The sequence below is a fragment of the Puntigrus tetrazona genome, chromosome 25 (genome assembly GCF_018831695.1).
Source record: "Puntigrus tetrazona isolate hp1 chromosome 25, ASM1883169v1, whole genome shotgun sequence".
Lineage (NCBI taxonomy): Eukaryota > Metazoa > Chordata > Actinopteri > Cypriniformes > Cyprinidae > Puntigrus > Puntigrus tetrazona.
In genome coordinates, this window is record NC_056723.1 from 6,341,741 (window position 1) to 6,355,754 (window position 14,014).

The window sequence follows — 14,014 nt, forward strand, 5'->3', positions numbered from 1 at the left end:
GGTACACCGACCATGACGCGACACAAATCCCACCTGTATAAAGATTCACAACAAAACAATAACAAGTATTACATCTTACACTACCAGAGATTAAGGGATGACGCCAGCAAGAGCATATCTGATTGAATCTCAGGTTACTCCCAGAGCTGGTGGTTTGTACCTGCGAGGGGTCGGTGACCCTCAGCGTGACCACGTCTTCGCTGGTGTACTTTATGAACAGGTGATGTTCATCCAGGAGCTGCATCTTCCACATGCGCAGCTGCCTGAGCTGATCAAAGAACTGAAAGAATCTGCGTTTGGCAGTGGCGCTGCCGTCCTGCTCCGCTCTCCTCCACAGGTACACCAGCAGACGGTGCTTTAAGGAGTTGATGGTTTTCTCCTTATACAGGCGGGAGAAACCGGGCTGGCCTTCAGCTTGGGCCTCAGAGTAAACCGCAGACAGTGTCAGCAGGTCATCCTCGTAACAAAAACGACCAATGGTGCGCACGTCAAGGAAGGTTCCTTCCGGTGTCACCTAGTTAGAAGGGATGATCAAAAATCTAGTTAAATATTTTAGTAAGTTTAATATTTTGATAAGAAGTAATTAAGGGGGAAAACCTTTTTCCATTTTTACTTTTACAAATAGTAAGAGAAATCATAAAACAAATGATTAATGAAAAAAAGTGGGGAGTTTAATTTTTGAAATTATATTATTATATATATATATATATTTATAATATATATATCTTGTATTTATATACCCTGTACATTTTATATATGGACTATTTAAAGAAATAAAATTATTTCTGTATTTCTTGTCATTTTTGTTATTTAGATATGGCCAAAAATGTAGAGAAATTCCATTTTAAACTTGTGTTACATGAGTAACATGGTCTGACAAAATCTATTTTTTATAAACAATTATGTTTAAAGAATGTCTAACATTTAAGAATATATAGGATTCTTAGAAACAAATCCTCTTAAGCATTACTATTTATGTTTATGTAACTGTAATAAGATATGGGTACAAAAGCAACATGTTTGACAAAGAAATGTATTTGATAACTGTCAAAATATTTAAAATATACATTTTATATTTTGTATATTTAAAACAGATATAAATACATTTTAGGTATATTATATAATAATTAAGAAAATCTATTTTCTTTAATTTTTGTATTAAAGAAAATATTATAATATTAATAAAATAATTGTAAAATCATTATTAAAAAAATAAGTTTCTTATATATTTGTATAGATAAGTATACATATGATTAAATAAGTTTAAGTTTGATTAAAATAATGTGTGTCAATAATACTTTAAGAAATCATTACATGTTTTTTTTTTTTTTATTTACATTTTTCCAAAATCACAAGAAATTCTGATCTGAATAACAATGTCTGACTGATTTAGTTTGTTAAATGTCAATATTTTAAGAATATATGTTATGCATTTTATATTTAAGAAAATAATAACGTCCTCTCTCTTTTTGGGCATTTTCTGACTTTTTGCTGCCTTTAAAAAAAAAAAAAAAAAAAAAAATTAGCCTTCTTTCATAAACTATAGAGAACTTACAGCAATAGTAGGACTGAGCAGAAATAAGGCACACTGTACATTATCTATAAAAAATACAACATATCAGACATAGTTCCATGGGATTTGTGTTGTACGGTGAAGTCTTACACACTCACCTGAAAGACATGTATGGTCTGTTGCTGCACAGAAAGCACTGCCAGTATATTTCTGTATAGGTACAGTCCCTGATTGTGTGACAGAATGATTTTGTCACACTTAAAGGTGCGTGTATCACACAGCCGGCCCGTGTGCAGGTCTATGATGTGCAGCGAGTAGTCCTCAAGAGGAGAGCGTGGGTTAGGTGTCACAGATTCGTTGTTTCTGTACACCTCAAAAAAGTGTGGATGCGGTTCTTCGGGCAAATAAGCAGCTGAGCCGACGATCACATAACGGCAGTCGTCAGTGAAAAGACTGCACTCTCTATTCAAGTGCTCTCCGTTGGAGGCCACGTTGGTGACGTGGAGAAGAGAAAAGAAGCGTTCAAAGAGTCTGCCTCTGATGTTCAGGGAGCGCTGGTCGTTCCCATTGGCCAGCGTTTCTCCCTCCTGACCCTGAAGCAGATCTTCAGCAGCTTGACATCCTTGATACTCATAGATTTCCAAAGACGTCTGGTCAGAAGAAAACGCAATAAAGCATCGCCCGTCAGGGGAGAACTTACGGAGGAAGCAGGGAGGCTTCTCTACATTCACCACTGTGAAGTTGGGGAACAGGTTCTGGTGGAAGCAACGCACACGATACCAATGTCCCCCGACCGGACCAGAGCAGATCCGGCGTCTTTCTAACCGGTGGACAACGTTTTGGTTTTGGATGCGTCTCGGCTTCAGGGTCGGGAAATCGTCTTCTGATGTAGTGTTGTGACGAGAAGCCATAATAACAGCTTTAACACTGCAAAAGAGAAGTTGTACAGTTAAATGCAAAACATGCAGAGCAGATCTCTCTACACAATGATTTAATATAACACCAAAAAATAAATACACAAATAGAAGGACATATTAACAGCTTTCCAACTGCGTATGAGAACATTTATATTCAACTTAATTAACGCAAAGCAGATTTTCTCACAAAATTAGTTTAAATAAAATAAAAAAAATGGGGACACTGTAAGAGCTTTCCCACTGAACAAAAAGGAATTTAAACATTATTAAAATAGCCCATTATAATCACGTGAATGTATACAATGCAGATAACAGTGGATCTTTCTACAAAATGTATTTTATGTACTGTATATAATACAAAATAAAAGAGAGGCAGCTATCATAACAGCTTTAACGCTGCAAATGAGAATTTCTCCGTACGTAAAATATTTTACATAATAAAAACAAATACACAGAAACATATATACGTGTGGAATCAGAGAAGATAGTTCTGCTTTTAAACTGCTTTTTCGTTTTTATGTTGAAAGGTTAACCATAAGCTCGTTATAAATATTAAAACCCAAATTAACTAAACATACGCAGTTATGCATAACTTACCTGCACGTCCATTTAAATACTTCTCATGATAACATTTACACAGCTTTAGCTTTCTAAACGCGCAGGCACGTCCGGGAGACAACCTACAGCCGCATGCGAACAAAACATACGAGCGAGACACTTTAAGAATGAGGTACAACGCGGTATAAAAGTTTATTTGGCAGTATAAATAAGTTTAAAGCTCCGCTCGCCCGTCTAAACGCCGGAAGTAACTAGCATTCGTCGAGCTCTGCGTATAAACAGAGGACACCAGGCTCGGAGAACGCCAGAGCGCCCCCTTCAGCAGCGGCGAAACAGCGCAACTACACCTCGGCGGTAACAACGAATGAGCGATTTAGATCGAAGAGATGATCTGTCGAATTATTAACCCGTTGAATTCTGTAGTACTGGAGGAACGTGAGATATGGGTACCAACATGGTCTTTGAGACAGTGATTTTGGTGTTTTTCCAGTCGGTCAGGCTGGGAAACTATCATACTGACCAGCATAACACCAATAGTTTAAACTCACAAACCACTTTACACTGATGGTTTTCAGTAGGAACGCGATACCTAAAATAATCTGAATTTAATTTCTTGCTCAGGGTTGGATTATGTTACAACACATCAACTGGTTAGCTGCCCCAAATTGGTCTAGGTCTAGATTTAAAGACGTTTTGAGGGACTTTCTATATGAACGTATGCATATTTGTACTGTATGTCACGAAAACGTTAACAGTCAGGAGGAGTAAATACAAATCAGTCATCAGCAGACAAAACATTTATCGTAAGCATGGCACCAGACGTCTAAAATGCATTTGGATTGAGTTTTGAGGTCTGTTGTGATGAAGACATTGACATCTCCAAAGAGCATGTCTGAAGTGTTGTAGATCCTATGGCTTTAGTTGTTCTATGATAAGTTTAGATGGACTTTATTGTTTAAGGGTTAAGCAGCAACGCTTTATAATGCTCACAGATTGTGGAAAACGAGCAATGAATGAACTGATGCACTGAATGCCTCTAGCCAAAACGTCTGTGACCTCTTATTCCCCTATTGTAAACAGAATAAAGAAACTTAAGAGCACAGACTTTAGTCTTTTTTTTTTTTTTTTTTTTTGTAATAATGTTTAGTTTTTTCCCCAGCAGCGTTATTTGAATATAGCACGAAAAATAATCTAAATTTACTTTTCAGGTAGAAGAAATGTCTTGGCCAGGGTTTGGTTGGCGAGAGGTCTAACAAAAGGGAAATTTAGAACTGATAATTAGGGACAAAGCACTTCCCATTTATGCACCCATTAGCAGAGTACACCGAAAAGGCAAAGCAGTGACAGATGAGGTCATCTCACTCTTTTGTCTTCCCTTTCTGCCATAGAAAAAAATGACGAATGCTCAAAATGCCTTTTCACTTCCACGTTTTATGGAGCATTTGGACTTTGTAAATACACTTTTAATTCCGTATTCAATAGGCAGCATGCCTGTCTTGCAGAAAATGTTTAAAATTATGATATTAACAAACCATTTTTAAATGTCAATTGGCAGGGTAGTTCCATGATGATTAGGACAGAGGTCAATAAATCTTTACAGAACACCACTAATGGAGGTGCCTTTCTGGTACAGTTTGATGGTGAGGGTTTTTTTCTTTTCTTTTCTTTTTTGAAGCAATCATTAGCTTACAATAGCTTATGATTTTTATATTTTATTTTATTTTTTTAGTTTAATCTAGCTATAATTGACCTGTCAGATGATAATAAAGTTATTTAACAAATAATATATATTAGGTTATTTAATAAATATATATATATATATATATATATATATATATATATATATATATATATATATTCACATTTTATTAACATTAATTAAAATCTTTAGCATAAAGGCTAATTCATACATACATGCATGTGTCTGTCTAAACAATATTTTAAGCTTAATCGTATGCGGTAGCTCTTTTGCGGAGCTCCAAAAAGGGAGCATGAGGTAAAGTCTAATTTGCCCAAATTCATTTAGTGTTCTTTCTCCAAAATGGATTTATGAGGGCTGAAAAATTGAAAAAGAAAAATGAATAAGAGCTACAGCACAGAAAGAAACCTGTGCGCTTGGCCTTGAGAGTATGATAATGGATTTGTACCCAATTATCCTCGACCCAAGTATGTAGAGACCCAGTTGGTAGATTATATAAGTTGTAATCTTCAGTAATGGCAGGTTGTGAGCATGAAAGGTATTCCAGAGGAAAAACATGGGAAAAGAACATTAGAGCCCTCCAAATGCTACATGCCAGCGTTTTGTGCGCACTCTCTACCCATTGGCCAAAGCGCTTCGCTTAGGGACCAAAATCATGGCAGCTATAACATTATGGTATATGCTTTGCATTTGAGATTTTTCCAAATAATGGCCTTTCATTCAGCTCTTTTCTCTTCGTCGAGGGTCATCATCTTCCCTTTTAGGTTTTGTTTTTGGTTCTACGGCCCCCACACACACACACACACTCTCCGGCAAAACGCACGAGGAAGATTCATTTCCTCTGCATCCAGAGCCCGAGTGGAAGATGAAGGGTCCTTAAGGCTGGTTTTTAGACTGATATGAGGGCCTAATGCCAGAGAAGCAAAACAAAGAGCACCAGGATATCACAAATTCTGCAGTAATGAAACTTTCACTGCCGATTCCATACTCAAAAATGGCCAGACCAGAGGAAATTCCAAGTACACTCAAACCGGTGGCATATAGCCGTAATTATAAACCTATTGCCGTAATTGGAAAAAGCAGATTTAAAAGGTTGCCTTTTGCGCAGAAGCAGCGAAGATGCTTTTTTTTTTTTACATTTCTGGAAATCTGCGTTACATAGAGGCTGTGTTTGACATTTAAAAAGAAGCTTTTACCTTCTCAATATAGTTGGTGCTCAGCAACATAATAGAATGTTGCCGTAATTGTAGCTTCCTTCAAACTTTATGTGGATTTTTTTCCACAATTTGTTTTTTTCAAGTCCCTATTCCATCTGTTTTGGACGCATTTACGTCCAATTGATTACATATTGTGACTTATATTCATGCATACTCTGTTCCTCTTCGGGCAAAATCCAGCAAGCTTAAAATTTTGCTTGTTCGCTGAAAAGAAAAATGAGATGGCAGCAATTATTTTGCAGAAAAATCAAATGGTGCATATCAGAAAGCCCATCTTGGAGCTAACAATGACGTGTTTAAAATAACGAATAATTATGAATGTATTTCCAATAGTTTCACTGTGACCAGAGTGAATCATGTAGCCTATATACAATCTGAGATCAACAGGTTGCCTATTCCTGTTTCATAAAGCACTAAGATTAACCTTAAATTTAAACTTTATTCAGCTTCATGTCGTTTTGAGTCACATTGAGAGAAAAAGGCCATTCTGGACTAAACTACGTAGATCTGCCTGCTGGCTGCTTGGTCAGTGTGTGTAAATATATTCTCCTAACACTAAACCCTCACAGATAGAAATAAAGCCGTGCGCTCCCTCATTGGCCAGGCAGAATACATGGCTGAATTCAATTGGTCGTCCTGATCAGCTGACAGGATGCTGTTGCTTAGAAACATTGTTTCCTACCAAAGCCAGCCCTTCTCTGCAGCTTTGCCAGTCCAATCAATGTGGCCACAGACTGGCAGCTTATATCTCATGCTGTATTTCAAATATGTCTACTTAATGTGTTGCTTCTTATAAACTGGTATTTTTACAATTAACTCCTCTTTCAAATGTGTCTAGTAATATTTTACAGATAACTGATGGGGTTATCGATGCACTATAATCTGTGAGGTAAACCTATACATTTTGCGAGTGAATGAGTGTCAGTGTTCACCAGTAATCGAGTTGTTTACATGCGCTATGGACTACAGACGCCATACAACACATTTCAGCCCCGTCTTTAAGTATCAGGCAAATTCTAATTCTGGTTTCCGTGGAAACCTCTCAGAGCCAAACAATGGATGAAGGGTAAAGGACAAGTGCAGGATGCCGATCTTTCTTTTGTGGATGCGTGTGTGAGCGTGCATGTAAGAAGGCTTGTGTGCGATATGCGAGCGTTTGTGTGTGCGTGTGTGTTATGGGGGAGGGAAACATTCTGGACAGGCATAGTTGGGTTCATAATGAGCGTGTACAACGTGTCATGGGACTACGTGTAAAGAGTGCTCGCATCTCCTTGTACATCAGTCCTCGGTGAGAGCCGGAGACTGCAGGGCATGCAAATCAGGAGTGATTTCAACACCCTCTACTTCATCTCCACCACGTATTCCAGGAGATTTTAAGTTTGTTTACTCCTTGTCATATTTCCCTTTAAGCAAATATACCCATGTGCACCTTTCTTATGCGTTCAGTCTTTTTTTTATATAAAAGACTATGAATGGATTGTAGGCGACAAGACCCAGTAGTGATTATTTTTGGTACACTCTTAAATGTAAAGTTTTTTTTCATTAGAATTGATAGTTCCATGAATAACTTTTAATGTCCAGGGAACCTTTCCATAAAAAGGTTCTTTATAGTGGAGAAAATATTATTTGTTTAAAAACCGCCCTCTGAAATATTCTTTAGGGAAACCAAAATGGTTATTTAATGGTATTGTTAAATAAACCCACTTCTGGCTCCTCTAATTTTAAGAGCGTTGGTTGATTCACTGTATTGTTGCATCCAACAACACCTTGAATCTGGTCAACACGGGTCCATGGTTCTATGAAGAATCTTTAACATCTATGGAACATTTCCATTCCACAAGGTCCGTTCCAGGACAAAAATGTTTTTCAGAAAATGGACCCTTCAGTAAAGTTGACTAAACTGTTTACTAAAATATTCTTTGGGAAACTCGAAATGGTTCTTCGAAACTCTATAGCTCCGTGAATAACTTTCAGGCATAGGCATGAAAATTCGGTGAATTACTCACCCGCGTGTCATTCCAAACCTACCTTCATCTTCTGAACACAAATTTATTTTTAATAAATTCTGAGATCTTTCTGACCCTCCATAGACAGCAACACAACTGACACGTTCAAGGCCCAGTAGAGTGGGACATCATTAAAATAGTTTGTGTGGCATCAGTGGTTCAACCGTAATTTTACGAAGTTATGAGAATACCTTTGTGTCATCCTATCTGTCGAAATCTTTTTCTGCTTGTAAACAAGCCGTAGTGCATCAATGTTCTACATCAGAATACCAGCTCCTGTGTCAGTAGCACCACAGGCATGTACCGTACTACTCTCCTGAACGTGCGGTGAAGCATAACATGGAAGGGAAGAAACTGTTGTGTGAAGTCTTTATTTTTGTTATCTTTGCACAAAACGCGTTCTCGTTTCACAACATTGCAGTTGTGCTGCTGTTTACGCAGGGTCAGAAAGCTCTCAGATTTCAGCAAAAATATCCTAATTTGTGAATGAAGGTCTTACGGGTTTGGAACAACAACAGGGAGAGATATTAATGAAAAAAAAATTAATGACCTAACCCGTTCACATCCATTGAACCTTTCCATTAAACAGGTTCCAATTTTTCAGAAGGTTCCCCAAGGATTCATCAGGAAGGCGGATCTCCAGGAACAGGGTTTGGAAAAGTTTGGAAAATAACCTTTTGAAAGTTCTGTTTTAAATATCTGTTTGAAGTCTGAATGGCTGTTTGAACTATGTAGTATATATTAACTATAAAGAACCTTTTTTGCAGTGAAAGGGTTCCACAGATTTTGAAGGTTCGTGAAGGAACCACAGATGCCACTAAAGAACCTATACCTTATAAAGAATGTATGGCATTGCTGCAAAAGAACCCTTTTTTGGAACATTTACTTTTACCTGTGCAGGTTGATATACCGCAACATTGCCACAACGTCACAGTCCTTGTATGTGGTCATCTGGAGTAAAGAAAAGATGGGAAAGAATCGTACCAGATGAGGGTGAAAATGTTTTAGGCGAGTGCCTTGAAATGGCTTTTGTCTTGCATTTCTGTAATTGCGGCCACTCTCCTTAGCGCTCGCTGATTGCTTCAGAGCCCTGTTTTCTTGTTTTTTTGCTTGTATGGATCTCAAATCTCAAGCTTTTACGGGGCTCCGGGGGCCAGAGTGGAAGAGCAAGTAAGACAATATCTGAAGCTTTTCAGAGAGGACACCGCTCAGTTTAGGTCAGCAGAGATGGACAAGAAGTTTGGAAAGAAATGATTTCACCATTTCATCAAAACACGCTCTTTAAAGGGAGGCAAAGAGAGGTCAAGTGCAGAAACCACACTCAGGCAGAATTACCCTCTCACCCCTTAAGAAAGCTAAGGGGGTTCTCAGCAGGGAAGCCTGAGCGCCACACCACGCCTGCGCCGAGAAAGCCGGCCATCAGTGTGCAGCGGCAATTTCTGCCACTTGGGGATCACAGGTGAAAGGAAATTGATGGGCACTTTTCTATTATTAGTGCCAGCGAAGGAAACATTAGTGTCAGAAGAACTTGTCGAGCTGCTTGTGGTTCTCTCCACCCATGTTCCCCAGAGGACTTTATACTTTTCTTGCCAGACTTTGATGTGCGGGCGCCAGATTTTGCCAAATCCCTCCCCCAAACATGAATGCTGGGAAAATAATCTTCCGCGCTGAGATCATTAGCTGATTAGCACGGTTACCTGGAAAGACTACACCTTCTGCCAGGTAATCGGGGTTTCCTCGCAGGGGCTGCCGAACAGATGCTGCTTCTCGCTAAATACAATGAATTACTTATGGGCCGCTTAGCTAAACAAGGAATCGCTCTGTACAGGTTTGCATAACACCGATACGGACATCTGTCAGTGTGACTTTTGAACCGCCTCTGCCTCGGCCTGGCAGGTAACCTGACGCTTATCACTGCGTCGTTGGGCCGTGGGGTAGATTAGGGCCACCGGCAACCATAGATCTCTTTAATGAATAATGAAAACACCCCTAGTCCTAGCTGACCCTTAAAATTGGGAGATTTCCTCCGTAACTGGCGCATATAAATTAAGAATTATGTGTGTGTATATATAAATGAATCTATAAAGTCTTATAAGGTGAAAAAAAATATATATATATATATATATATATATATATATATATATATATATATATATATATATAGTATATATATATATATATATATATATATATATATATATATATATATATATATATATATATATATATATATATATATATATATATATATAAAACTAGTCACCTCATTTGTACATTGAATCTCCATTAAAAATTTCATTATTTATTTATATATATTTTTTCCATTATTTATATTACAAATAGCCTACATAATAGTTTTGGCTACAATATTGGGCATGGGAAGCAGCTTTGTGATCTGACACTTGTTTATTATTATTTTTAAGAGAGCACTTTCATCCCTGCAACAAATTGGATCTCAAATTGTCTCCAGTTTTCCATGCATGCAGTTCGACAATTACATTGTATACCAAATGCCAATTTGCACATATTGAGATTATTGGTTTTAATTAATTGATTGCAATCTCCATGATAAATACCCTCTTAATTTGGTCCTAATTACCCACATGTCATTTGTGTGGTGTGACAGCAAAAATACAAATTAATAGTGATTAAGGAGGACACAAATCTCCAAACACTTGTGCCCTTCGGACGTGCTCTTTGTATCTCATATTTATGCTTAAGATCGAATGATGCAGCTACAGTATTGTTTACAAACCCTCTCAACAACCGTGCACTTCAAATCTGTGATCAGCGTGTGCAATAAAAGCACGAGGGATTCATGCTACACTGCTTTAAAATCCCTCCTTGCTAAATCAAATAAGCAAAATGGTACCTACACGATGGCCTCTGTCATACAAGCAGCCTTGTGGTAAAAAGGTTGAAGAAACAGTGCTGAAATACAAAAACAATCATGCAAATGTCTGATAATGTCCAGTAGAATGGCAGAGAAATGCACAAAGGCCTGACAAAACAACATGATGAACCAAACATTTCAGTCCCGGAGTACACCAGAATAGTGCTGGGAACACAATGGGGGGGACAAATAGCACATTTGTGCCTGAAAATACACCTCTTGTGGCTTTTTTCAACCAAATTATGGAAATGTAAAATGGCTGTCTGCGCTTCCTTGCAGCTGCCGTCTCCTAAGTGGATAAAATTCATGCTAAGGTAAAAACATAATTTCCCAATTTCTTTGTTGAGCATAGACAGCACTTTAATCCCATTTATTATTGTGAAGGAGATTCTGGCATTTAAAATTGGTCCATCTTATGAAGCACACAAAGGTTCGGGGCTGAAACAAGAACGTGTTAAATTTAACAGGGAAAAGAGGTGAGGAAAAATGACAAACTAAATCTTCAGAGGGGAAATGCACAGGCCTGTTGCTTTCCTTTGGACTTTAGGCAAGAAAATGCAAAGACGTAAAGGTCTCTTGTGAGGCGATGGACACACAGATCTTGTGGAATGAATCAAAGCCATTACGACTTACACCAGCCCTCCTTTAACCACAGCATAAACCCGCGTAGGTTTTGTAAACAAGCATAGACTAGCATTTAAATAAAGTCGAAGCAAGAACGGGGCACCTCCTCTGCGGACTCATCAGTGTCTTCTCCAATTGCGTAACATCTTCACTTCCTCAGCACACACTCAGGACTCACATCGATCTCACTTACTGAGGACAAACGGTCATTAGGTGTCCATTTAATGAGCTCGGAAATCAGCATCCTGGATTTGTCGCATCCTAAAAGACGAATATGAATTCAGTGCAGGCTTCAAATAAACAAATATTTAATGCCCAAAAAATCTGATTCCGATCAGTTTTACCTGAAAATCGGTGGCATTCAGCAAGCAGGGAAGATGGTTAACTTGATTTAAACTCAATTATTGATTTGGCAAAAATCTAATTAGCTTCATTTTGAGGGTAAATGTTCTTGAGCCTGGTGAAAATAATGAATAAAAAAAAAAACTAAACCTTCTTATTCCTCCACAAAAATGAAAAGTCCACTTGGTTATTGTATGCTGTTTCTTTTAAAATCAGCCCAAACTCTGTGTAAACGTGGCTGGAGGCGAAGTATGCTCCGAATTTGCAGCAAAACACATTTAAATATTAATGAATAAATAAACATTACAGTAAGTGATGCATATTATATTTGCCTAATTATACACGAACAACTAGTTCCGTTAAAAAACCCTTGAGAATGGCTCCTTGCTGCTTTTGTAATGTTTTGACAGTGTGTGCCGTATCTATTTATTCAAACAAGCAAAAAAGGACAGTATAAGAAATCACCGTGTAGTAACTTGAATTCAGTCGATAAAATGCGACAATGATAAAAATGTCTCCGTTTTGCTTTCGATATACACCTGTTTGCATGTTAACTATTTACCCAAATGCTATTCTGTGCCTTTTTACTGCTTCTAAAGCCAACAATGTGCCTCCCCTGACACTTGTAAAATGAAAAGTGCATGCCCGAAAAAAACCAACAACAAAAAACGCTACCTATTTGCTTCATGCAGGGCTGTGGTGCACCCTGACCAAAGTTAATCAAAGCCCTTCAATAGGACAGAATGCTTCACTGTGCAGTTTTAAGACACATTTGAGGTCATTACGGCGGATAGAGGCGACTCAGATGTCAAACATTCATCCTAAAACCTGATTTACTTATTTGCATGCATACAAAAGCATATGAGTTTTATACTGAAATGCAACTGACACGCAAGCCATATATACGGCGGTTTGAACGTGCGCCTTATTTAACATACATGATTTATATCATTTGATCGTTAGTACAAGCTCCAAAACCTGATCTGGGTGTGTCAGATAAGAGAGGCATTCGAAACGAGCAGGACCGGGATTGATATGACGGTAACTGTGCATGAACAAAAAAGAATACAGCCTATAAATAGCCTGCAGTGTTTTATTCAACGTGCGCACGCTGAATGCCCTTATATATTGCGGTTGTGACTAGACAAATTTAGAGATGCCAAAGAAAAGCACAATGCCAAGTGACACGCCGTGTGCATCTAAATCATGATGTGTGTAGGAGGGCGCTTTACATTACAAACATTAATTGCATGTTTTTAACCTTCGCAGTCTTCCTGGCTGCTGATGTTGTGTCATCTATTTATGGTTGTGAGCTAATCGGCATGCAAACAAACAAATATGTAATGAAATAAAGAAGTCATCAATTCTGCATAATCTTATAGACTGTAGGGGGCTGGTTGGCTGGTCTTAAATGGTCTCCCATTTTGGTCAGTATGGTTAAAAAAAATAAATAAATACTCCAAATAAAACAGATTCTTGGAGTAGGTTTTAAAAGAAGACACTATTTAAAATGTTCTACTCCAAAATTCCATGTTAAATAAATGCATTAATTGCCCTTTGTTTGTGAATTTAATTAGCAATTTTAAATCACTTTGCACCAATTGCTTATTGTAGTTTCACATTTATTTTTAATTGCTTCTTTATTAGTAGTAGTAGTAGTAGTATAGTAGTATTTTGATTATCATTGTTACAATTTCAGCTTTGTTTTTGTTATTTTTGCACATATCGTTTTTATTTTAGTTTTAACATTATTATCTGAAACAGTTATTTTTGCATTTTACTTGAGATTTATTTATTTAAACTAGATGTCAATTGAAGGTCGTTCCATTTAGCACAAACATTAAGCTATTTTTAAGGTTCAGCCTATTTGCATCTTTTATTAAAACATAAATGTAGCATGAGAAATACACAAAGCGCATAAAACACTTTTGTGCAATTTTCATATTTAATCTTAAACTTGAAAAGCTTTGACTCACCATAACGACGTGTATCAAAAGCAGAATGTAAAAAAAAAATTACTTTGTGGTTATTTTTGTGTCATACCTGGCAACAAATAAACGAACGAAAAATGTAAATATATCTGGTTTCGGCTAGTTTTTCTTCACAAAGCTCACAATTGCATATGTTTTTATATTTATTGCAGTCACCAAACACGCAAATGTACTTTTTGTTTTAATTTAATTTAACAATAGGTCCGCTATTTAACACTGCTGGTCTGCTAGCTGGTTTGGGGCACTTTTAGCCG

At 37.5% G+C, this 14,014-nt stretch overlaps 1 protein-coding gene across 6 annotated transcripts in view; it reads right to left on the reverse strand.

Moving 5' to 3' along the window:
• The window catches only part of det1 (DET1 partner of COP1 E3 ubiquitin ligase), a 60,551-nt gene extending 57,292 nt beyond the window's left edge, over window positions 1–3,259 (reverse strand). For all 6 annotated transcript variants that reach the window (XR_006248100.1, XR_006248103.1, XR_006248102.1 and 3 more), the window contains exons 1-3: window positions 3,028–3,259; window positions 1,672–2,440; window positions 161–514 (exon numbers count right to left, since the gene is read on the reverse strand). Coding sequence is in view for 2 of the 6 variants with exons in the window: in XM_043228336.1 (XP_043084271.1) it covers window positions 161–514; window positions 1,672–2,424 (1,107 nt within the window). In the remaining 4 variants the exon portion in view is untranslated. The remainder of the gene's footprint in view (window positions 1–160; window positions 515–1,671; window positions 2,441–3,027) is intronic.
• Window positions 3,260–14,014: the final 10,755 nt, after the last annotated feature.